We start from the raw sequence: 23,290 nt of genomic DNA, 5'->3' as shown, positions 1-23,290 counted from the left end.
ATTTACAAAAGTCAAGGCTGATACCATCCCAAACAAGGACTTTCTTGAAGCGAATTGGACACAGTACAACAAATGGCATTCCTGACTACAGAAAAACAAAAGAACTTCCTCTTTACTTCTTGGCACTAACAAAACTGAACAAGTTAACAGCAAGAAAAGTTCTGCAGGCCTTGGGCTTCATGGCATCATGCATAATCTTGGTCCCATTTGCCAGACTACATATGAGGAAACTACAGTGGTACCTAAAGAATTTATGGTCCCAACACAGACACAGTCTAGAAACAGAAATCCCACTAATTCCATGCTTAAAACAGGAGTTCCTATGGTGGGCTCAGGCATGCCAGTCAAACCCAGGCCTACCCTTTCGCAGATGTCAACCAAGCCAGACCATCACAACAGACGCTTCAGACCTAGGATGGTGGCCCACATGCTGGACAAATGCGTGCAAGGATTGTGGACACAGGATCAACTTCGCCTGCACATCAATCTAAAAGAAATGCTGGCAGTAAAACTGGCAATCCAAAAGTTCAAACCATTTCTCAAAGAGGGCCAGTTGATGATAAGGACAGACAACACCACAGTCATGTGGTACATCAACAAACAGGGAGGCACTCATTCATACCCCTATGCAGAATGACCTTGGAGCTGTGGACCCTGGCACTCAGCTACAACATTCAGTTACAGGCAATATTTGTACCGGGGAAAGACAATACTCTAGCAGACATATTAAGCAGAACCACTTCGGATGCCCACGAATGGAAACTGCACCGGACATCTTCAAGACCATCTCAAAGAAATGGGGAATGCCACAGATAGACCTATTCGCATCACCTCTCAATCACCAGCTCAAAAATTCTGCACAAGGACATTCCACCCACTAGCATGGAAAGTGGACTCACTCTCCTTCAACTGGAAAGGCCTAACAGCATATGCATTCCCACCTCTTCCTTTGATACACAAGGTACTACTAAAAATCAAGGAAGAACGTCCAAGGATAATCCTGATAGCTCCAAACTGGCCAAGACAGCACTGGTACCCACTACTGAAGAGCATGTCTCGAACAAAATGTGGCCAATACCTCTGATGCCTTTGATGTTAACTCAGAACAACTACAGCATCATACATCCAAACCTAAAACGCTGCAACTGACTGCATGGAACATCACATAACAGCAGCTAATCCAGAACTTTCCCAAAGAGTTAAAGACATTATTCTTGAAGCACGCAGACCTTCAACAAGAAGGAACTATGCTGGAAAATGGAAAAGGTTTGTCATTTGGAGTACGGAAAGAGGAAAAGATGTGTCAAACATAGATATGCCTAACATTCTGGAGTATCTGGCGAACTTCTTCATTCAGGCCTGTCCTACTCCTCCATCAAGATACATGCATCAGCTATTACAGCAGAATTCAGCTTTGATCCACCAGATATTTCGCACTCTTTGCTCAGGCAGTTCCTCAGAGGAATCAAGAATGTAAAACCTCCAAGGAAACCACCATTACCAGCTTGGGATTTAAACTTTGTGCTAGAAAAGTTGACACTATCACCCTTTGAACCAGCAGCAACAGCAGACCTACAACACCTGTCATGGAAAACTGCTTTCCTACTGGCAATAACTTCAGCAAGGAGGGTTTCAGAACTACAGGCCTTAATGGCAGTGCAACCCTTCCTAATCTTCCACCAAGATAGAGTGTCCATGAGGACTAATCCTACATTTATGCCCAAGGTGGTATCCAGAGTGTCTTTGAACCAGGCAATCCACCTACCTACCTTCTTTCCCAACCCACAAAACAGAGGGGAAAGAATACTGCATACCTTGGATGTACATAGACAGCTACGCTACTACTTGGACAGAACAAAAAACAGCAGAAAGACTGACCAACTTTTTGTAGCCTATGCAACAGGAAGGGAAGGAAAAGCTATTTCCAAACAGACAATCTCCAAATGGATAGGAAACTGCATACGATACTGTTACACCTTCCATGGAAAACCAATTCCACAGAACATAAGACCTCATTCTACAAGGGCTACAGCCACTACCACAGCCTTCTTACGAGGAATGGCAACCAAAGACATTATTGAGGCGGCTACTTGGACCTCCGTGCATACATTTGCCAAGCATTATAATTTGCCTCTATATTCCAGATCCCGAGCAGGGTTTGCCACTGCTGTACTGCAAGGGATCCTAAACACACCATAATCTACCTTTTATCCTCCTCCCCTTGTTGGCTATGGTATTCTACCCACTTGTTATGATTGCAGATGCATCCATGAAGGACATAGTACAGTTTTGTACCTACCATAAATGTAGATGTCCGAACTGGATAGCATCTGCAGTCAGGATTACCCTCCTCCTTCCCTCTGTGGTACTCCTAGGGTGTTTACCCTCCTAATAGCTAGCTGTTGGGGGGGAGTCTTTTATGGTGTATTTGTTTGTATATATGTACATATATGCTTATTGTTGTGTTTACCTCTATCTATTTGGAAACATTGGCATCTATCCAAATTTTTAGCATGCAAGAGGGCTACTGGCATCTGGCGCAAGAAACACTGAGGAAAATGGCGTCGGCTGATGCTTTTATACCCGAAGACCAACAGAGATGACGTCGGGGGGAGTGCGACATCAGCCGAAGCCGGACCCGGACTTTGGAATCCGGCCGACTGCAGGGCTGCCTGACGACAGGACAACCCACTTGTTATGACTGCAGATGCTATCCAGTTCGGACATCTACATTTATGGTAGGTACAAAACTGTACTTTTCAGTGTGATTGGTATTTTTTATATTTACCGGGCAAGGCCCGTTTAAGTTAGAGGGCCCTTGCCCTTATTTGTGAGTCAATGTGTTGATTTTGTCTACTTTAAGGTTTGCTTGATTGATCGGGCTAGCCCGTTTAAGTTAGAGGGCTTCTGCCCGTTTTGTGTTCTGTATCTCGGGCCAGTCACGTTTTTGAGTCAAGGGCTCGTGCCCTACTTTAAGGTTACTCAAAAGAGCAGAAGTCTGGTTTTAAAAAGTGCACCAAGTGCAACTACAAAATGTCTCTTACTGATAGCCATGCTGTTTGCATTTATTGTTTAGGACCGAAACATTTGCAGGAAACATGTAGTGTTTGTCATGCTTTTTCCTCTAGGGTCCTTCAAGAACGTAAAAATAAATTGATCCTTAAGGGCCTTATTAAGCCCTCCTTTGAGGAAGCTTTGGCTTCTCCTTCCTCTCTAATTTCTAAAAAGAAAAGGTCGTCGGCTCCGACCAGTCCGTCGGAACCGACTTCCAAGAAGCATAGGTCGACCTCTTCTTCCTCGGCTCCAAAGGCTTCGGAGCCTCGGGTGGAAGGGTCTGCCTCGATACCTCTTTGCTCGGCTCCATTGGTGTCAGAGCCGCAGGTTGGGGGATCGAGAGGCGAATCATCTGCTTCGGCTCCTTTGGTCTCGGAGCCGTTGGAGGTGTGCAGCTCAGACTCTCCCCCCTGGCCCCGAAGTCCCCTTTGGCGCCGATGCTTATTCATACAGTTCTGGATCCGGTGTCGATGGTGTTGGAGCCGTTTCTGAGCCGGTCCCCTGGTCTATCGGAGCCGAGAGAGAAGTCGTCTCGGCCCCCATCTATTTCCTCTAAATCCTCCAGGTTGTCAGACTCAGATTTGGACAGAGTTATCCAGAGGCTTTTCCAGTCCCCGGTTTTTGCAAAAATGGTCTCTGCTCCAGCCCACTCTGCTCCGGAGCCGGTCCCCACTTCGCATCCGATTCCTCCTCCAACCTCCTCGGAGCCGTTGGAGTCGGTGATGGTAGAGCAGAGCAGAGTTGTCCAGTCGGAACCGAGACTCCCTCGGAGCCTCTCTGTTCCGACCATCATTCCTACCCTGTCCTCGGCGTCAGGGTTCGGTACCGGGACTTCCTCGGTCGGGGCCAAGGGGAACACTTTGGAACTGGTAGCTTCGGTGCCTAGTCTTCCCCTCAGAGCGTCGGCCGCAGGGATTCCCGGTACCGTCGTGGTCTCTCAGCCGGTGTCCTCCATAGAGTCTGGAGATCCTGCTTTTGAGGCCATGAGGAGTGCGCTGGCCATGTCCTTCCCGGCTCAGCAAGTCTCTACCTCACCGTCCCTAGACTTGGGAACTGGTGCTTCTGGTGTGCTTCATTCCCATGACAGCGGGGCCCCAGGGCCTGAGGATACCCCCTTGGGGGGGTTCCCTTCTCCCGGGAGGTCCTTCTGAATCTGCTTCAGATGAACCTCCAAGAAATAAATTGTGCAAGAGGAAGCACCTTGACTCCCAGGATGAGTCCATCACATCAGATACTGACCTCGATGATGCGGAGGGGTCCCCAAAATCGTCCTCTGATAACGTCTCATTCTCAGATATCCTCGAGATCCTGAGACAGAGAGGCGATTGGCAGTCCAAAACCCCTTCCGCAGAGGAGTCAGTCTACCTCAAGGCTTTTGGGGCCCAGCCCTCCGCCTCCTGGGTGTCTCCACCCTTCGATGAATTACTAGATTTAGTTTCTCGAAGGGTGTGGGAACACCCTGACACTGTGGAACCGGTGCCCACCAGGCCTAACAAGTTCCTCTCAGCCCCTCCTCAAAAGGAATTTTTGACTAAAGGAGTTGCAGTAGATGCGATGGTGGTGGCATCTGCCACTCAGCAGGACGGAGCAGAGGCTTCAACGTCTATTCACCCTCCTAATAAGGATTCCAGGAGCATGGATAGGTACGGGAAGCGTACCCTTTCTTCAGCGGCCTTTACCCTGCGGTCGCTGAATTATCTTTGTCATTTTACCAGGCTCCAAAGGGACCTCCTCAAAGAGTTAGGTGAGTCTCTTACGGGTAATCTTCCTGAGGCGTTAGCCCAAACTGTTGGCGCCCAGATGACTACCCTATCTTCGATAGTCAACTCGTCCATGAGGCTCATCTCATATGCGGCCGAAGGGGCGAGTAGAGCAGCGGGAACAGGCGTGGCTCTTAGAATACACGCCTGGTTACGCTTGTGTCCCTTTGCGGAGGCCTTTAAGTCTTCCTTCACAGACACCCCCTTTGATGGGTCCTCCCTGTTTGGACCCAAGGTGAAGGACACACTGACTCGGTGCGAGCAGGAGGGCAAGACCTTGACTGCCATGGGGGCCCGTTTTTCCGCTCCCTCTAGACCTTACCCCAAGGCCCAGAGAGGAGGGAAAATGTGGTTCAGGAAATCTCAAAGGTCTTTCCCTACTCCACCGAGTGATCCCCCCCTCTAGAGGCAGGGGGGGGGGATTCAGGAAGACGCCGCCCCAGAGGCGGCAGAGGCCCCCATAACTCTGGAGACCGCGATTCCTTTCGTGGTCCATCCTACACTCACCGTCCCTGAGACGTGGCCCGACTGAGCATCTCCGGAGCCAGTCGGGGGTCGCTTTGCAGAACACCCGCAGGCTTGGGAATCTATCACCAAGGATCAGTGGGTGCTCCGAACCATAACTGGAGGCTATCTCATCCCTTTCATCAAGATCCCCCCTCTTCCTATCAGGAAAATCCCGGATGTGCCACCCAGTCAGTGGGATCAAGCAGCGGTCGAGGTTTCAAAGCTGCTAAGAAAAGGAGTCATCGAGCCTGTCCCCGCCGACCAGATCGGATCAGGAACTTACTCAAGACTATTTTTAGTGCCAAAAAAGACAGGGGACTTGAGGCCCATTTTGGACCTCAGATCATTGAATCGCTTTGTAAAAAAATCCAAATTCCGAATGGTCACCCTTCAGTCCATTCTCCCGTTATTGGAGAAGGATGTCTGGATGTGCTCCATAGATCTCAAGGACGCTTACTATTACATTCTGATAAGTCAAGAGTCCAGGAGTCACTTACGCTTCCGCCTGGGAACTAGTCATTTCCAGTTCCGAGCACTGCCCTTTGGTCTCACCACAGCCCCAGGGTGTTCACCAAGTGTCTGGCAGTAGTGACAGCTCACTTGAGAAGTCTAGGATTCCAAGTGTTTCCCTATCTAGACGACTGGCTCCTTACTGCCACCTCCAAGCATCTATTAGTTCGGGCGCTTATGACCACAGTCAGTTTGGGTCATTCACTAGGAATCACGTTCAATTGGGGAAAATCTGTGCTGCAGCCGTCTCAGCGTATTACCTTTATAGGCGCAGAGTTAGACACAAGAAGAATGCGGGCATTCTTGCCGGTAGAAAGGATTCAGGTCCTGCAGTCTCAGGTTCAAGCCTTGTTACCCAGATCACGAGTTCAGGCCAGACTGATTCTGCAGTTATTGGGCATGATGGCCTCGACTATTCTTCTAGTCCCCTTAGCCAGGCTGCACATGCGGGTGCTGCAATGGCTACTGTCGGTTCAATGGTCCTTTCAGGAACTCCCCTTGAATCATTTGGTCCAGATTACGGAAATTTGCCGTTGGGACCTACGTTGGTGGCTCCTTCGGTCCATCCTGGACCAGGGGCGACCCTTTGCCCTTCAGCCTCCCGTCGCCACGGTGACCACGGACGCCTCCCAGATAGGGTGGGGGGTCATTATCTGGACAGGTCTGTCCAAGGCACGTGGCAGGCTCACGAAACGCACTTACATATCAATATCCTGGAAATGAGAGCGGTGCTACTGGTGTTGCAAGCACTTCATCATGCTCTTCCCCGGGGTACTATTGCGATTCTATCCGACAACATGTCGGTAGTCTGGTACATAAACAAGCAAGGCAGAACCAGGTCCTACCCTCTTTGCCGAGAGGCCATGAGAGTGTGGCATTGGGCGATTTCTACCCAGCGTTTCCTAGTGGCAATGCACATTCCGGGGAAATCCAGTGTGATTGCAGACAGGCTGAGCAGGACTCTCCTGTTACCCCACGAGTGGTCCCTCAACGACAGGGTGGCTGCAAACATCTTTGCCAAGTTGGGCCTCCCTTGTTGCGACTTGTTCGCCAGCCCTCACAGTGCAAAATGCAGGGAGTTCTTCACTCTGACTCCCTCTCAGGGGCAGATTCCCAGGGACGCTCTAGCTCACAGTTGGCCCCCCGGTCTACTTTATGCCTTCCCTCCGGTTCCCCTTCTCCCGAAGGTGATACAGAAGGCGATTTATCTAGGAAGCGACATGATTTTGATCGCTCCACACTGGCCTCGTCAGGTTTGGTTCCCCTTCCTTCTGAGGTATGCGGTGGAGGGCCCATTATTTCTGTACCTGGTGCCCGACCTGTTAACTCATCAGTTGGGACAGTCTCAGCCATCCCTCAGGTCCTTGAGGTTGGCCGCCTGGTTACTCCACTTCCAACCTTAGTCAGAGATAACTCTCTTTCCCCAGACGTCATCCACATTTTGTCCTCTTCTCACAAACCTTCCACTATTAAACTGTATTCCAGCAAGTGGAAGAGATTTGCTCTTTGGGCCCAGCAATGAGGTATAGATCCCCTTACCGCCCCAGTACCTCAGGTTTTAGAATTCCTGGCTTCTTTGTTTTATTTGGGCTCTTCAGTTTCCACAATTAAAGTCCAACTGGCGGCTATCTCTAATTTTCATGTCTCCTTTGAGCCTACCTTAGTGGCAAACAGGCTTTGCAAATCTTTCCTTAAAGGAGCGTGGCTCCTTCGGCCCCCAATAGCCCATCCTGTGCCCCCTTGGGACCTGAATATGGTTCTAGCTTAACTGCCCGCCCCTTTGAACCAGCAGCTACTTGTGATATAAAATTTCTATCTTGGAAAACCGCCTTTTTGGTGGCAATAACCTCTGCCAAGCGGGTCTCAGAGCTTCAGGCTCTCTGTTCTAATCCTCCTTATTTGACTTTTCACAAAGACAGAGTGTCCCTCAAGTTAAATCCCTCTTTCTTGCCCAAGGTAGCATCCCCCTTATGCATTCAACAATCCTTGGAGCTCCCTGTGTTTTTTCCCAAATTCTCCAATAGCGCAGAATACATTTTCCATCGGTTGGATGTTCACAGACAACTGCGTTTTTATTTAAGTAGGACCAATCAGACACGAAAGTCAGATCAGCTGTTTGTGTCCTTTGCGGAAAATAGGTTGGGTCAACCGGTGGCTAAAACCACCATAGCCAAATGGATTAAAGATTGCATCTCCTTCATTTATTCACGGTCCGGCAAAGAGCTACCCTTCCCAGTCAGGGCTCATTCTACCAGGGCAATGGCTACTTCTGTAGCATTCCACTCCAAATTATCGATAGATGATATCTGTGCGGCCGCTACCTGGACTTCTCCGCACACCTTCATTTCTCATTACAAGATAGATGTGGCTTCTCGGGGTAGAGCTTCCTTTGGTTCCACAGTTCTCAGGAGTGTTTTCCAATGAGCCACCCTGGATTTAGGTGCTAGGGACGCTGTCCCATCAGTTATGAATGTAGGCGCGAGATAGGATCCCATTACATCTTTTAGTTATGTACTTACCATAACTTCGGATGTATGGGATCCATCTCGCCTACATTCATACGCATTCGCCCTCCTTCCCCCTTCCCATTGGATTTAGAGGGAATGTTGCTACTTACTGAGTTTTTCTCTTGAAGGACTTTAGTTTGTTACAGTTGCTGGTATGTCTTTGTGTCTGGATGTAGGTATGAAAGCGAACAAAGAAGATCTGGGGAAGCAGGCGTGGTGCATTCTGGGATAAGGAGTAGCCCAGCCAATTAGAGACTTCGTTCTACTATATAGTGGCCGAGTCGGAGCCGATGGATCAGCTCCGAACCCATCAGTTATGAATGTAGGCGAGATGGATCCCATACATCCGAAGTTATGGTAAGTACATAACTAAAAGTTTTCGAGTTTCAGAACCAAAGTCTTCAACTAATAAGCTAAGTTCCCCACTGGGGAAACTTTTTCTTGCTCGTTACCGATGTCGGTAAAAGTTAATAATTGCATTACTTGTGGGAAGCAAATACCTCGTAAGGATTTTCATTTGTACTGTATTCCTTGCCTAGGCCCTGACCACAACTTACTTTGCTGTCAGTTTTGTGCTAAATTTAATCAATGCATCATTAAACGTTGGTATATTATTGCCTCTAAATATTTTGGCTCACCCTTAATTATTCAGAAATGTAATCGGTTAGCAATCCGGCTATCGGAATACCTAAAAAATGCAAAGAAAAAGAGACAGGCCGTCGAGGTCCAAAACAGACGATGCTTCTCCTAAGCCAGTCGCCAGTTCGCCGGTACTTACTGAGGTGCTTTCGCAGCCCCTGATACCCGCTAATTCTGATTCACAGGCCTCTGTTGAGACCCATTCGGAGTCTGGTATGCCGCGAGATGCTTCAATTATGGAACCCGTGAATGTCTTTACCTAAAATGGGTCTGGAGCTGCTGTGCAGGGACCGGCTTCTGTGGGTATTTTCAGGGCTACAGATTTATATATTAGACTGACGCCATCTTCAAAACTAAGGCCAAACTCTAAGTCTGTCTTTAAAACTGACCCCTGGGCCACATGTGCAGGCCCCTATGCCTAAAAATCAAATGATCAAAATGGCTGAAGATTTAATTACTCTGATCAGGGGTAGCCAACCCCCCCCCCCCTTCTAAGACGCTTAGGCAAGACATTGATTATGAATCTTCTGAACAGGATTCTATTGCTTCTGAGTCTTCTAAGGAACAGGATTTGTCTATACCTACTTATGAGGACTCTGATGCAGAAGATTCCATTCATTCTGCTTCTCCCCCTAAGGATTTTTCTTTTGGGGAAACTTTACATACCTTAAGGGAACATTTCCACTGGGAAAGTCAGGATTTCTCTGTTTCTAAAAAGAGACTTAGAGATTTTCTTCTTCTTTGTCCGCATAGGCCTTTGGCTATACCTCCTGTTCTAGACATTGTTGATGATGTTTTTTCAGAATCTAGTATGGCTCCTGATTCTCTGCCTCCGGCTCCTTGTAAGCCAGACAGATACTACAGGGTTCCTGACTCCCACAAATTCTTTTTCAAAAATCCTATTGCAGGTCCTGAAACCATTTCTCAGGGTCCCAATGGCATTAAGGCCTCTACTGCTAAAAATCCTACACCTTCGGATAGAGACTCCAGGGCGCTGGATAGATGGGGTAAGAAGGTTTACACTTCTGCAACCTTGGCAATCAGGGCTTTAAACTGTCAATTCCATATGCTTAAATATCAACAGCATATCATGGGACTGCTTAAACAGAAAATTGTTAATTTCTGACTGTGTGGAAAATAAAGATTTACAGGATTTATTGCATTCAGCTGACCAAGTTGTAAAACATACTTTGCAATGTGGTTTTGATTCTTTGGAGGCCTCTTGCAGGGCTGCTGTAACTGGGTCTGTGCTAAGAAGGCATGCTTGGCTCAAAGAGCAAACTCTGCCTGATCATGGTAAAGCAAAATTGTTGGATGCTCCTTTATAACAGGACCGTCTCTTGTAATAAGGCAGAAGAAGTTTTAAAAAAGATAGAAGATAAAGCTAAATCTTTGCAAACTGTGAAAGTTTTCTTACAAGTGCAACCTCCAAGATTTAGTAGGCACTGGCCTACTAAGAACTGGTCCTTTCCAGTTCCTTAGAGAGCCACTCAAGTCAAACCCAGACTTTCCAAAGGTTCCCGGTTTCAGTCACATGGGACTTCTAGAACAAAACAATGGGGTGCCTCCTCCTCCTCCAAATCTGGAAACAACAAGGCACCTCCCTATGGTAAACAGTCTCAATGACTTCCCTTTACAATTACCAAGCACTTACCTATTAGCTGTCCCTTTGGGGTGAAAACTGGCACTTCATGCAAGAAAATGGCAACTTATAACCCAGGACAAATGGGTTTTAAATATAGTGTCCCGGGGATACAGATTTCATTTCCACACGTTGCCAATCCCAAACGGATGGCCAGACATGCCCCCAAATCAGTGGGCAGAGGCCCAGAAACAAGTACTGTCCCTCATGAAACATGGGTGCTATTCAACCAGTACCAGAAGAGGAAAAGGGACAAGGTTTCTATTCAACTTTTCCTGGTACCCAGAAAAAAAAAATCATGGCGTCCAATTCCGGACTTATCTACTCTAAACACATTTCTGGACATTCCAAAATTCAAGATGCTGACTCTTCAACAGTTACTTCCTATGCTAGGCAAAGATGCCTGGTCGGTAACTCTAGACTTAAGAGGCTTACCTGCATATCCCAATCAGGGAATCTTGCAGAAGATACCTCCGCTTCAAAGCAGGCTACTTGCATTACCAGTTCTCTGCACTGCTCTTTGGCTTATCTACTGTGCCCAGGGTCTTCACAAAGTGTCTGGCTCCAGTAATTGCATTTTGCAGACAAAGAAATATTCAAATATATCCATACCTGCATGATTGTCTAATTCAGGCAGAAAACAGGGACATTCTTCTAAAACATCTGGCGTTTGTAAAAAGGGTTCTAACTTGTCTAGGGTACACCATAAATGAAAGGAAATCACAACTGGTACCCTCTCAAAAAATTACATTCCTGGGTGCAAGCTTGAATACAACTGCCCAGATGGCTTACCTTACGCCAGAAAAGCAAATTCATTTGGCAACTGATTCAAACAGGTGGCCACAAAAACCCTGCTTTCTGCAAGACAAATTCTGCAAGCCTTGGGGTTCATGGCCTCCTGCATTTTTCTAATTCCATATGCAAGACTGCATATATGGAAACTTCAGTGGTACTTAAAAAGTTTATGGAGTCAACATTGTCACAGCCTGGAAACAATGATTCCTATCATACCTTGTCTGCAACTAGAGTTTCTATGGTGGGCAGAGGCCTGCCACCAAAACAAGGGACTGCCTTTCACTCCACCCCCTGCTGTCCAAACCCTAACTACAGACGCATCAGACTATGCTTGGGGGGCTCATCTGGCAGGGACATGCATTCAGGGCAAATGGAGCACAAATCAAATGCACCTTCATATCAATCAAAAAGAGATGCTAGCTGTACAGAATGCACTGACAGCCTTTAAGGACCACCTTCATCTAGGACAATTGATGATAAAGACAGACAATACCACAGTTATGTGGTACATAAACAAGCAGGGGGGGGTACACACTCCTACCCCCTTTGCAGACTAGCCATGGCATTGTGGAACACTTACTTGACCTATCAAATACAACTACACGCTCAGTTCGTGCCAGGAAAGCTGAATACTCTGGCAGACGGACTAAGCAGAAATCTCATGGACCCACACGAATGGAAACTGGAACCATGGATTTTCAACATGTTGACACGCAAATGGGGGAGTCCAGACATAGATCTTTTTGCCTAACCCCAGAACTGTCAGACAGATTTTGCACAAGAACACATCGCAAAAGAGCCTGGAAAGTGGATGCTCTATCATTCAGCTGGAAAAACCTATCGGTCTATGCTTTTCCCCCTCTGCTCTCCAAAGTTCTACTTAAAGTCAAACAGGACAAACCAAAAATGATTTTGATTGCTCCAGGCTGGCCTCGCCAGCATTGGTACCTACTCCTGCGCAATGTGTCACACCTTCCACCATGGCACCTGCCTCAGACACCTTACTTACTGTCTCAGCAGAACAACCAAATTCTGCACACTCTGCTCCAAACTTTGAATCTTGCAGCGTGGTTAATCACCTAAATTCACCCTTAGCATCCCTCAGCAAACCTGTGATGGATGTCATTTTGGAGGCAAGAAGGCCTAGTACAAGAAAATCTTATGCTGACAAATGGAAAAGTTTCTGTGCCTGGAATCAATCTCAAGGGATAAGCACAGCAGTGCCAAATATTCCTCAGATTTTACAATACTTAACTGAGATGCTTCACAAGGGCCTGTCCTTTTCTTCCATAAAAATCCATCCCTCAGCCATTTCAGCTCATTACAACACAGAATCTCCCCCCTTCTTTCATCCTCTGCTAAAGCAGTATCTCAGAGGGGGCCAAAAACTTAAGACCACCAAGGAGAGCTGCAACCCCTGCCTGGGACCTTAATTTTGTATTGGAAAAACTCACTCTCCCTCCTTTCTAGCCAGCTACTACTGCAGACTTAATATTTCTCTCCTGGAAAAAAGCTTTCCTTTTAGCAATCACTTCAGCTAGAAGGATTTCTGAATTGCAGGCTGTTATGGCAGTGGAGCCTTTCATTACTTTTCATGCGGACAGGGTGTCTGTCAGGACCAATCCATCCTTCATGGCTAAAGTGGTATCCAGTGTGGCTCTTAATCAGGCCATTCATTTGCCAACTTTCTTTCCCAATCCACAGAACAAGGGAGAGCGGATTCTGCATTCATTGGATGTAAACAGACAACTTGGATATTAAACAGGACAAAATCTCTGAGAAAAGCTGAACTACTACTGGTGGCATTTGCTGCAGGGGCAGAGGGAAAGGCTATTTCAAAGCAGACTATTTCCAAATGGGATAAGCCATTGTATTTGTTTCTGCTATATGCACCATGATAAAACTATCCCCCAGGGGATCAGATCTCATTCCACCAGGGCTGCATCTACGTCTACAGCCTTTCTCAGAGGTGTTCCTACCAGAGACTTTCTAGAAGCTGCTACCTGGAGCTCAGTTCATATGTTCACCAAACATTACCATTTACCTTTTTTCTCTTAATCCAGAGCTGGCTTTGCCACTGCTGTCCTGCGGGGCTTTATAGCTGGCCCTAATGCTGTATAAATCCATCCTCCCAACCATAGCTTTGGGAATCTACCCAAATGTAATGACTGCAACAGTGAAACACGAAGAACATAGTACAGTTGTGTACATTTACCATAAATGTAGATGTTCAAGTGTATTCACTGTTGCAGTCCTGGTTACCCTCCCTCCAACCCCCTGTTTTTCTCTTACTATACCTCTGCTTTCCTTTACTATGCTTAAAAGCCTTTTTGGTGTATTTGCTTTTGTTTGGAGGTATATTTTTGTGTTTTTAATTACTTAAATATTTGGCTCCCCATTTGAGGGGCACCTGTCATCTGGGGCAAGAAAAACTGATGTAATGGCGTCAGCTGCATGTTTTATACCCCTGACGACCTGACATCATGGAAGAAGGGACAGCAACCGACGCAGGACCCAAGACTTTTGTTAATCAGGCCGACTGAGGGCAACCTGCCACCAGATTACCCAAATGTAATGACTGCAACAGTGAATACACTCGAACATCTACATTTATGGTAAGTGTACACAACTGTACTTTCCCTATTTGGGGGCTCCTGACAGGGCAAGAAAAGCTGATGTAATGGAGTCGGCTGCCTGATTCTACACCACTGACGACCTAACGTCAAGTCCTGGAGCGACAGCAACTGATGCAGAAATACTAAGCCTCTGGTATACAGGGCGACTGAGGGCTACCCTAGCAGGGGTAACCCAAATGTGATGACTGCAACAGTGAATACACTCTAACAGCTACTTTTATGGTAAGTGTACACAACTGTGTTTCTGGTATAGTCTCTCGGAGTGTTTCATTCTTTGTCATGCCTGACACTGTTCTAAAGAGATGTAGCAGAGAAGCATTAGACTCTGAAGAAACTTGACACTTGGAAGCAACTTGTGTTTCAGATGGTTACAATGTTAATGTTCCAACTTTTTAGGAGGTTGTTGCCTAATGCAGCTGACAGAACAGTCAGTCTGTAAGCCATAGCAGTACGGTAAGACTCTGTGCTTGGCTCCACATGTACGATTTTGTGGACAATTTTCAGGCTTCCTTTGCGAGTACCCCTTTCTGTGCTTCCTCTCTTTGCACCCAAGGTCAAGGAAAAACCCCTGAAGAGTGAGCAAGAAGGTAAGATGCAGTTTGCCTAGAAGTTCACATTAAGACTCTGAGGTCATTTTCTAGAAAACAAGAGAGGTCCAGAGACTGATTAGTCTCAGCAGTTTTAGTTCAACTTCTATTCAGATGAAACATCCAAGGCAGGGGAACACCACTTCATTGGATGCTTCTGTGGATATTGGGGGGGGGGGGGTGTATCTGCAGAATTGGTTATTCAGGGGTCCTTCCACTGAGAAGCAAACTCAGCATCCCTGAAGGGTTGTTAGACTGCTCATTAGGGAGAAAGGGTGCATGTTCATCTAAATGCCGGAATGTCTTATCGCATGCTGGAACTGGGTGAAGAGCATAATGTCTGGGGGGCTGTGTCATTCTGTTATCTAAAACACCAAAAATCTAGTCCCTGCCCTGCCCAGAAGTACCGTTACACCAAAAAAGGGCAGCAGCCTCTGAGTTTTTGAAGAGAAAATGGTCCAAGTGGTTCTTCCAGTTCAGAAAGGATCTGAAGTCAATTCCATATGCCTTTTAGTTCCAAATAAGTAGGGACCTTATTCTCGGACCCTTGAAATAATTAACATTTTCACAAAAAATAAAAACAAACAAAAAAAAAGGAGACAACCTTTTTATTTTCTCAGTACCTTGGCATTCAGCCCTCAAAGATGACCAAGCCAAGTTAATTTCATACGCTATCATTTTAGTTTAATTGGGGAATGTACAAATGAATTGAGTTTGAAGGCCATCTGTCAAGGTGCTAGGAAAGTTGAACAGTTTGTTTCTCGAATGTCTGTTTTATTTGTGAAAATATTAATTTGCCATGAGTTTCTGTAAAGTCATTATTCATCTTGGCAGATGATTCGGTTAATAAACCAATACAGAATATATATGAAATTAATCGTAACGGAGATGGTGTAGAAAGAAATGCCAGCATGCTATTGAACTTTGTCAGCCAGTATGAGTTAAGACAGTCATGTCTGATGTCTGAATCCACTGATGGAAGAGGTAACTTGGTACTTGTAGTCCTGATGTGCAAATAAAGATAGATTGGAGTGTTTGCAAAGGAAAAGGACTTTGTGTTTTTATGATAAATTGAGTTTATTACAGTGTATTGAGTTGGGTTTAATTCCCAGGGGACTGAGGCTTGACAAGTGACCTGTTTACCTATTTCCCAGTGATGACAATGTTTCATGGGTAATATGGGTAAATGTTAGCCTGTGTTGTACAAAAGAGTCATTGAAAATATTGGTAGAGGCAAATGAACAGAAACATAAGTATTGGTAATGAGATGAAAGATTTTAAGATGGCACTGAAATTAGATGTTGAGACTTTTTTTTTTTTAAACGAGTCTGAAATGCAGAATGAAAGTGGTTGATACAAAAACAAATGGTAATAAGAAAAAACTGTTCATGAGTGAGACTGTGATAATAATAGCAATGTCGTCCAGTAAAATGGTAAAGTGATGAGGGAAGCACCAGCTGTCAGGCAACGTTTTCGTCAGCATGCACTTCCAATGCTTATTTAAATAGTGAAACCAGCAGTCGCTTTGTTTCTTTTGAAGGAGATGCATTATCGGCAATAACAGAAGGAGAAATAAGGGAAGTACTGGAGATGACAAATGCGAGGGAAGCATTTTCAGAAAGACTACAGAGAAGACAGAGGTATCAGTGATTTGGATGGTGAGTCAAACTTGTGCAGTTTAGACTTACAGGTTTTGAATTCGTCAGACTTTGAGTTGGACAGTGAGGCTATTAGTCTCTTAAGTAAAGGGTTAAATTTTGTAGCAGCAAAAGTTGCAACATAGGAAGACATACAGATTTATTTTGTTTGAATTATGTAGAAAAGTTTAATAAAAATATTGGTATGCATAACATTGGGGACAAATTGGCATTGTAGATAATTGCTTAGTAGTGAACAGAGTTTTGAGACTAGTTTTTATGATAGTTAATTGGACGACATTTCTGTTAGGTGGATAAAATGGTATTTTCCTGTGCACTAGTAACTTTGTATACATTCTCTCGGTGAGCCAGTTGGATACCAATCTAGTGACATATAGGTTCATTCCTAGCTGGGTGAGCTTCTCAATGATGCCTGAGTTGGGGGATTGTGTCAAAAGCCTTGGCTAAGTCAAGATAGGCTGTATGTACTGTTTTGACTTCATCCAGATCTTTGTTGACATTCTCGAAGAAGTCCACCAGGTTTAATAAGCATGATCTACCCTTAACAAAGCCAAATTGGGTCTGGTCAAGAGTTTGAAGGTCACCTATGTCTTTGTTGATGAGGCCCATGATGATTCTCTCCATGGCCTTGCAGGTAAGGCTGGGTTAGACTTATGGGTCTGTAGTTCCCAGGGTCAGTGATGGACCCCTTTGTGTAAGGGAATTACTGTTGCTGTTTTCCACTCTGCTGGGAGAAAGCCAGTACTTAGACTGTGGTTGAACAGAGTACCAAGTGGTTCTGCAAGGTCCTGTCTCAGACCATTTAGTAGGCAGCCTGGGATGTTATCCAGTCCAATAGAGGCTGTGTTTTTGGTCATGGAGAGTGCAGTTATGACCTGCTGTTTGGAGATAGTAGGTAGAGGAATGATGACAGGTATGCTTTAGGGTATGTCTGGTGGGGAGCAGGGGGGTGACGTTTGCGCCAGATCTGTCTTAGCAGGTTGCAATGTCCTCAGGGTCAGTATGAGTGGTACCACTCACTACAAGTTTGGCACAAAGCTGGGCCTTCCCTTTTAGATTTCTGACATAGCTGAAGAATGCCTCATGATTATCCTTAGCCAGAGATGCTAGTTTAGCTTTGTAATTGGCTTTAGAGGACTTTACAAAATATCTAATTTGCTTTTTCAATCTGTGGAGGGTGTCCTTTCCCTGCTGAGTCAGTTCCCCCTTGTTATTAGACATTAGATGTCCTTTTGTTCTTGTGTTGCAGTATTCTGGACTCCTGGGTTTCCTTCTCTTGCTATCCAAACATCCAGCCAGTATTCAAAAGCTTGTAGTCCCTGCTAGATGCGTGGGATGTCTGATGTGGCTAGAGGTACGTGAGGACATCAAAAATGACGCCCGCACACACCATTCAGTTTTTCCTGGCATACTGGCTGTCTGATGCAGAATATTAAGATAAGTAACCTGTTGGAAACCTTTTGTTTTTGGGTCACTGCATGCTTCTGTGGGTTCATGTCATCCAGGAAGGGCAAATGCGGCCGTCAAATTCCACATTAAGATCCCTATGAGCTCTGCCTCTTTTGTCTAGGGCCTACACACAACCATAAGGCCTGCCCAATTTGCCAGGCCTTTGTCTCAAAATCCTTGAGTAGCAGATTGCAAATGTTGAACATCTATCTGGAGAATCAGCGCGTCAAGTGCTTAGCCTTAGGTATTGGGGGGGGGGGGGGGGCATCCAGTCAGCCCATCGAGCTGTCCAAGAAAAAGGCCAAAACCTCTAGGCCTGGATTGTAGCTGCGCCTCCACCACCTGATGTCCCTACTGTGGCAGACGGCCTGGAGGAAGATCTGTCACCACCCATATGGGTACAGCGAGTACTAATGTGGAAGCTGCAGAACCATGAGTAGAAGGCACATCCTCAGTGGTCCCGCAGACGTCTGCTTTCGACGATGAGTTGAAACCTCTGCTTGCACCGGCCACCCAGATGGATCCCTTCCCCACCACGCTACTGTCCGACGCCAGGCCTACCCTGACGCAGATGTCTGGTAGCCTTTTCTCAAAAAGGAGGAGAAGAAAAAGCATGCTTCTCCCCTGACGGCAAGCCAGCCTGATTGGCCTTTTTGCAGAGTCTGGTCAATGCCTTCATGGCCTTAAGGCCCTACTACTCCCTTACCCTCCCCAGTGGCTCCCCCTGTTATGAGTCCTCGGCCCAGGTGATAGACACCTCTCAGGCAGAAATGGAGGAATCCTCTGAGTCTTTCTCAGAGAATTCACTTTCTTATGTCTCCCAGTTACCCTCCCCTCTTGGCTATGCCTCCCCAGAGGAAGAATCTACTGAAGCAGATTCCCCAGCTGAGGATCTCACCTTTGGGGAGACCATTGCTAAGATGAGGGAGCATTTCAAATGAGGCTCTCCTGAGCTGACAGTTCCGAAAGGATACTACAAACTCTTTCAGATGGACTCCCCTGCCCCTTCAGCTATAACCCCAGTACTGTCAGCTTTTCTTGACACATTCAGTGCAGCATCACTTTGCCCAGACTCCCACCCTCCTGCACCCTGCAGGCCTGACAGATTCTACAAAGTCCCTGAGGGAGCCAAATTCGTGGCTAAGTGCCCTGCTGCTTACCTAAGAACTATCTCTGTTCTGCAGACAAAGCTTCCAAACTCCTTCCATCCTCTTCTCTCCTTCCTGTTGACAAAGACTGCAAGGCCATGGAATGCCTTGGGAAGAAGGTTTACACATGTTCTTCCTTGGCATCCAGGGTAGTAAATTATCAAACCCACATGTCAAAGTATGCTCTAGCTGTTTTGGAAAAAGCCAACAAACAGTTGTCTGACATTCCAGATTCTCCTGCCAAAGCTCAGCTGTCTAGCCTTATTTCCCTAACCTCTCAGATCACAAGGCACTCCATTAAGTGCAGCTGTGATGCTGCAGAAGCCTCAGCAAGGTCAGCTGCATCAGCTTTGTCCTTAGAAGATATTCCTGGCTAAGGCTACAGCCCCTACCAGATGACATCAGAGCAAAACCCTTAAATGTACCTTTAGATAATTCAGTTCTATTTGGGACTAAAGTAGCAGAGTTATTCAAAACTCTGCAACAAAAAGGGAAGGAGTTACAAGACCTTAAACACTCGTTTCTCCTATCCCTAGGTTCCATAGGAATTAGCCTTCAAAAACTCAGTTTATAGGGAAACATTCTGCTCCCACCCCTCCTCCTAAGCCTAGGAAAGCTACCAGGAAAGCAATCTGCTCCCTCCAGGCCTGCCCAGACTTCTACTCAGAAGTCTCAATTTCAAGACAGGGCAGCCAGTCTGTGACTACCTGCCACTCTTGAACCCCCCCCCCCCACACACACACACACACAAACTTCATCCCCCTGTCATTAAGGCCCTGTCACTGTCTTCCTGTGTGGAAAAACATCACTACAGACAAGCGGGTCCTCTCCATAATAGAAAAGGCTATTTTATGACGTGGATAACTACTCCATCTTGGAGAGGTATTCCTCAGCCCCCCCCCCCCCCCAAAGAGCAGCTACCTCTTTTTCAGTCTGTTCTAGACAGCCTCATTGGACAGGGTACTATTCAACCTATCCCTCCAGCAGAAAACGAAAAAGGATTCTATTTCAGGCTCTTCCTAGTCCCAAGGAAAGATGGGTCCTGGAGACCAATCCTAGATCACTCCCACCTAAATCTCTTCCTGAAAGTGCACACCTTTCGGATGCTCACCTTGCAAACCCTTTTTCCTCTGATCTTACCTCAGGGATTTATGGCCACCCTGTACATCAAGGATGCTTACCTTCACATTGCCATCAGGCCCAATTTTAGGAGATTCCTGCAATTTCTCTGTGGCCTCCTTACATTATCAGTTCTCTGCCTTGCCCTTTGGTCTTTCAGCAGCACTGAGGGTCTTCAAGTGTTTGGCACCAGTGGTGGTCTTTTGCAGGACCCAAGGGATTCAGCTTTTCCCTTGCTTAGATGACCTGCTCATTCAGGCGGATAGCAAAGAATCCCTCCTACTCGATCTTCAGACATCTCTCTCCCTCCTGCAGGCACTGGGGTTCAAGATAAATTACCCCACGTCCAAACTTACCCTCTTTAAAGACCTTGTCTTCTTGGGGTTGAGAGTCTGGATGGATATGATGAAGGCCTTCCTACCTCCCCAAAAGTTGGAAAGCTTAAGGCAGTGCCTGCTCGCTGTCCTTCAGGCCACAGAACTGACTGCCAGGCAGTACCTTAGGCTCTTGGGCCACATGACATCGACCATTCCCGTGTTACCATTGGCAAGACTTCACGAGAAACCTACAATGGTACCTAAGATCCATATGGACTCTGCTTTCTCATCCTCTGGATTTCAAGATCCCCTTCTTACCTTGCCTCCAGAAAGAGTTTCAGTGGTGGCTGAATCAGGTGAGCTACAACCCAGGCCTTCCTCTTCAAGTCCCCCTGCCAGTGCAGGAAATTTACATGGATACATGCGGTGGTGGCGCTGCAGTAGCCTCACAGTAAGACGTTGTCCTGTTCGATTCTCAGCTAGAGCGTCTTCTGTGTGGAGACTTGCATGAATGGGCGTACCTTCGTTGAAGGTTGTGCGTCACGGCTGGCATCTCGGCACGTAAACATCTACTGTGAATCATTAGCAGACCGGAGTTCCGCTGTGGCGACCCCTAACCGGGAAAAGCCGGAAAGACACAATAACCTCAGACCTTTGGTGAGGAATAACCATAAGCTTCCTAAGAGTCCAGGATACTTGGCTGGACTCCTGCAGACAGGAGCATATCAGTGTCTGAGAGATGAGAGCAATACTTATGGCCCTGAAGGCTTTTCAGCCTACACTGAAGCAAGGCCCATTGAAACTGTTCACTGACAGCACCACAGTTCAATGGTATGTCAACAAGCAAGGGGGAGCAAAGTCATATTTGCTATGCAGACTAGCTCTTCTAGTGTCGGAGCTGGCCATAAAACAGGGAGTCGCACTTCAAACAGTGGACATCCCCTTCAAACAGAATTCTCAGGCAGACGCGTTATGCAGGTTCATGTCACAGTCCCACGAATGGATGCTCCACAGGGATGTGTTCTTGGGCATAGTCCACAGATGGGGTGCACCTCAAGTAGATCTGTTTGTTTCCCCCATGAACAGACAGCTTCCATACATTTTCACCAGGCTGCCCAAACCTCTGGTGAGGGCAACGGATGCCTTTTCAGTCTCCTGGAAGGGGATATTTCTTTATGCACCCCCCACTTCCCACTTCAGAAAGTTTTACTGAAAATTCAGCAGGACAGACAAGAAATCTTGGTGACCCCCTTTTGGCCAAGACAGCACTTGGTTCCCCCTCCTCCTGCACTTAGCCAAGGGCAGTCACCACAAGTTACCCCCAGAGTGGACCTTCCCACACAGGACAAGGGATCTCTAATCCATCCTTACTGGCAGTCTGTACACCTCACCCTGTGGGTGATAGAATTCTGATCCCTTACAGACACATACAATGAGGACATGCTCACAGTCCTGCAGGAGGCCAGGAAATCTAATACTAGGAGATCTTGTATGTCTAAATGGAAAACATTCTCCATATGGTGTCTTCAAAGACCGTTGGACCCCTGTCAGGGTGATGTCCCTTTGATACTGTCCTACCTGTGTGAACTTTTGCAGGCAGGGTTAGCATAGTCCTCCATCAAGGCTCACCTGGCTGCCATTTCAGCTTGTCTGCCACTAGAACCCCCTTTCGCTTCCAGATTACTTACAAGGTTGTTCCTAAAGAGGGTGCTGCACCTCAGGCCCCTCTAAGAAGCCTACCCCCCTGGGACATAATTATGTCTTGGAGAAGTTCACAGTACTCCCTTTTGAACTGGCCTCCATGGCTTCTCTGATGCATTTCACATGGAAAGCAGTACTCCTAGTGGCTTTGACATCAGCTAGTAGTGTCTTGAGTTGTCATGGCCATTTCCTCTTTCCTCATCTTCCACAAATACAGGGTAACCCTTACGACCAGTCCTTCCTTCATTCCCAAGGTGGGTCAATGAGCTTTCCTTAAACTCAGCTCTTCACCTCCCCACCTTGTTTGCCCAGCCTCAGTGTGACAGTGAGAGAGTCTTAAGTTCCCTTGATGTGCACAGACAGCTCAGGTTCTACTTAGACACGACTAAGTTAATCAGAAAATCTGACTAGGTGTTTGCCTCATTCCACCCTAGGGCCCTGGGGAAAGCTGTAACAAAATAGACAATTTCAACCCGGATTTCAAAGGTAATTACCTTCTGCTATGCACACCATGGGAAATCCCTGGGGTCCAAGGTTAAAGCACACTCCACTAGAGCCATGGCTTCGTCACAAGCCTTCTTTAAAGGATTAGACACTCCCATCATTTTAGACACAGCTACATGGACATCTGTCCACACATACACTAAGCATTACAAATTAGACCAAATTTCTAGATCCAGAGCTGGATTTGCCAGGGCAATTCTCCATGGAGTTTCAGAGAATTCATCCAAGCCACCACCCTGTACCCCACAGTGAGCTTTGGCAGTCACCTAAGAGTACAGAATACTGCAACATGAGAATAGGACATGGAATAGTTGTGCAAAATTTTACCATACCCATAGATGTCCTTCTCTTTCATGTTGCAGTATTCCTTCCCTCCTTTCCCGCCTTTTCACATTATGGCTCTTCTTGGATGGCACTGAACTTACACAGCTTGGCATGGACTGGGGTCTGACTGGGGCACTCAGTTCTGAGGTCTGGTGCATGCAGACTTCACTTTTATGGCCCATGTACCTGTAGCCATGTCAGACGTCCCACGCACCTTACAGTGTCTGCAAGCTTTTGAATACTGTCTGGATGTTCAGGTAGCAAGAGGAGGAAACCCAAGAGTACAGAATACTGCAGCATGGAAGAGAGGGACATCTGCAGAGACCCCTATGTTGGTGAGAACTAAGTCTAGGACATTTTCACCCCTTGTGGGGGTACAGACTATCTGATGTCCTCCTTGTTTATATGCTGCACTATTCATAACTTAAGGGAG

At 46.6% G+C, this 23,290-nt stretch overlaps 1 protein-coding gene across 8 annotated transcripts in view; it reads left to right on the top strand.

Annotated features, from left to right (window-relative positions):
* Positions 1-23,290, top strand: part of TNRC6A (trinucleotide repeat containing adaptor 6A) — a 3,393,689-nt gene that overhangs the window by 1,730,758 nt on the left and 1,639,641 nt on the right. For 2 of the 8 annotated variants that reach the window (XM_044089244.1, XM_044089243.1), the window contains exon 2: positions 16,178-16,295. The exons of the other annotated variants lie outside the window; for them this stretch is intronic. In XM_044089244.1, coding sequence (XP_043945179.1) covers positions 16,235-16,295 — 61 coding nt within the window. In that variant the 5' untranslated portion in view covers positions 16,178-16,234. The remainder of the gene's footprint in view (positions 1-16,177; positions 16,296-23,290) is intronic. 8 annotated transcript variants of the gene reach the window in all.

This window comes from Protopterus annectens, chromosome 12.part0 (genome assembly GCF_019279795.1).
Source record: "Protopterus annectens isolate FY-2018-M chromosome 12.part0, PAN1.0, whole genome shotgun sequence".
Classification (NCBI taxonomy): Eukaryota; Metazoa; Chordata; order Ceratodontiformes; family Protopteridae; genus Protopterus; species Protopterus annectens.
Note: the sequence above shows the minus strand (reverse complement) of the source record. Positions and strands in the feature narration are given on the sequence as shown.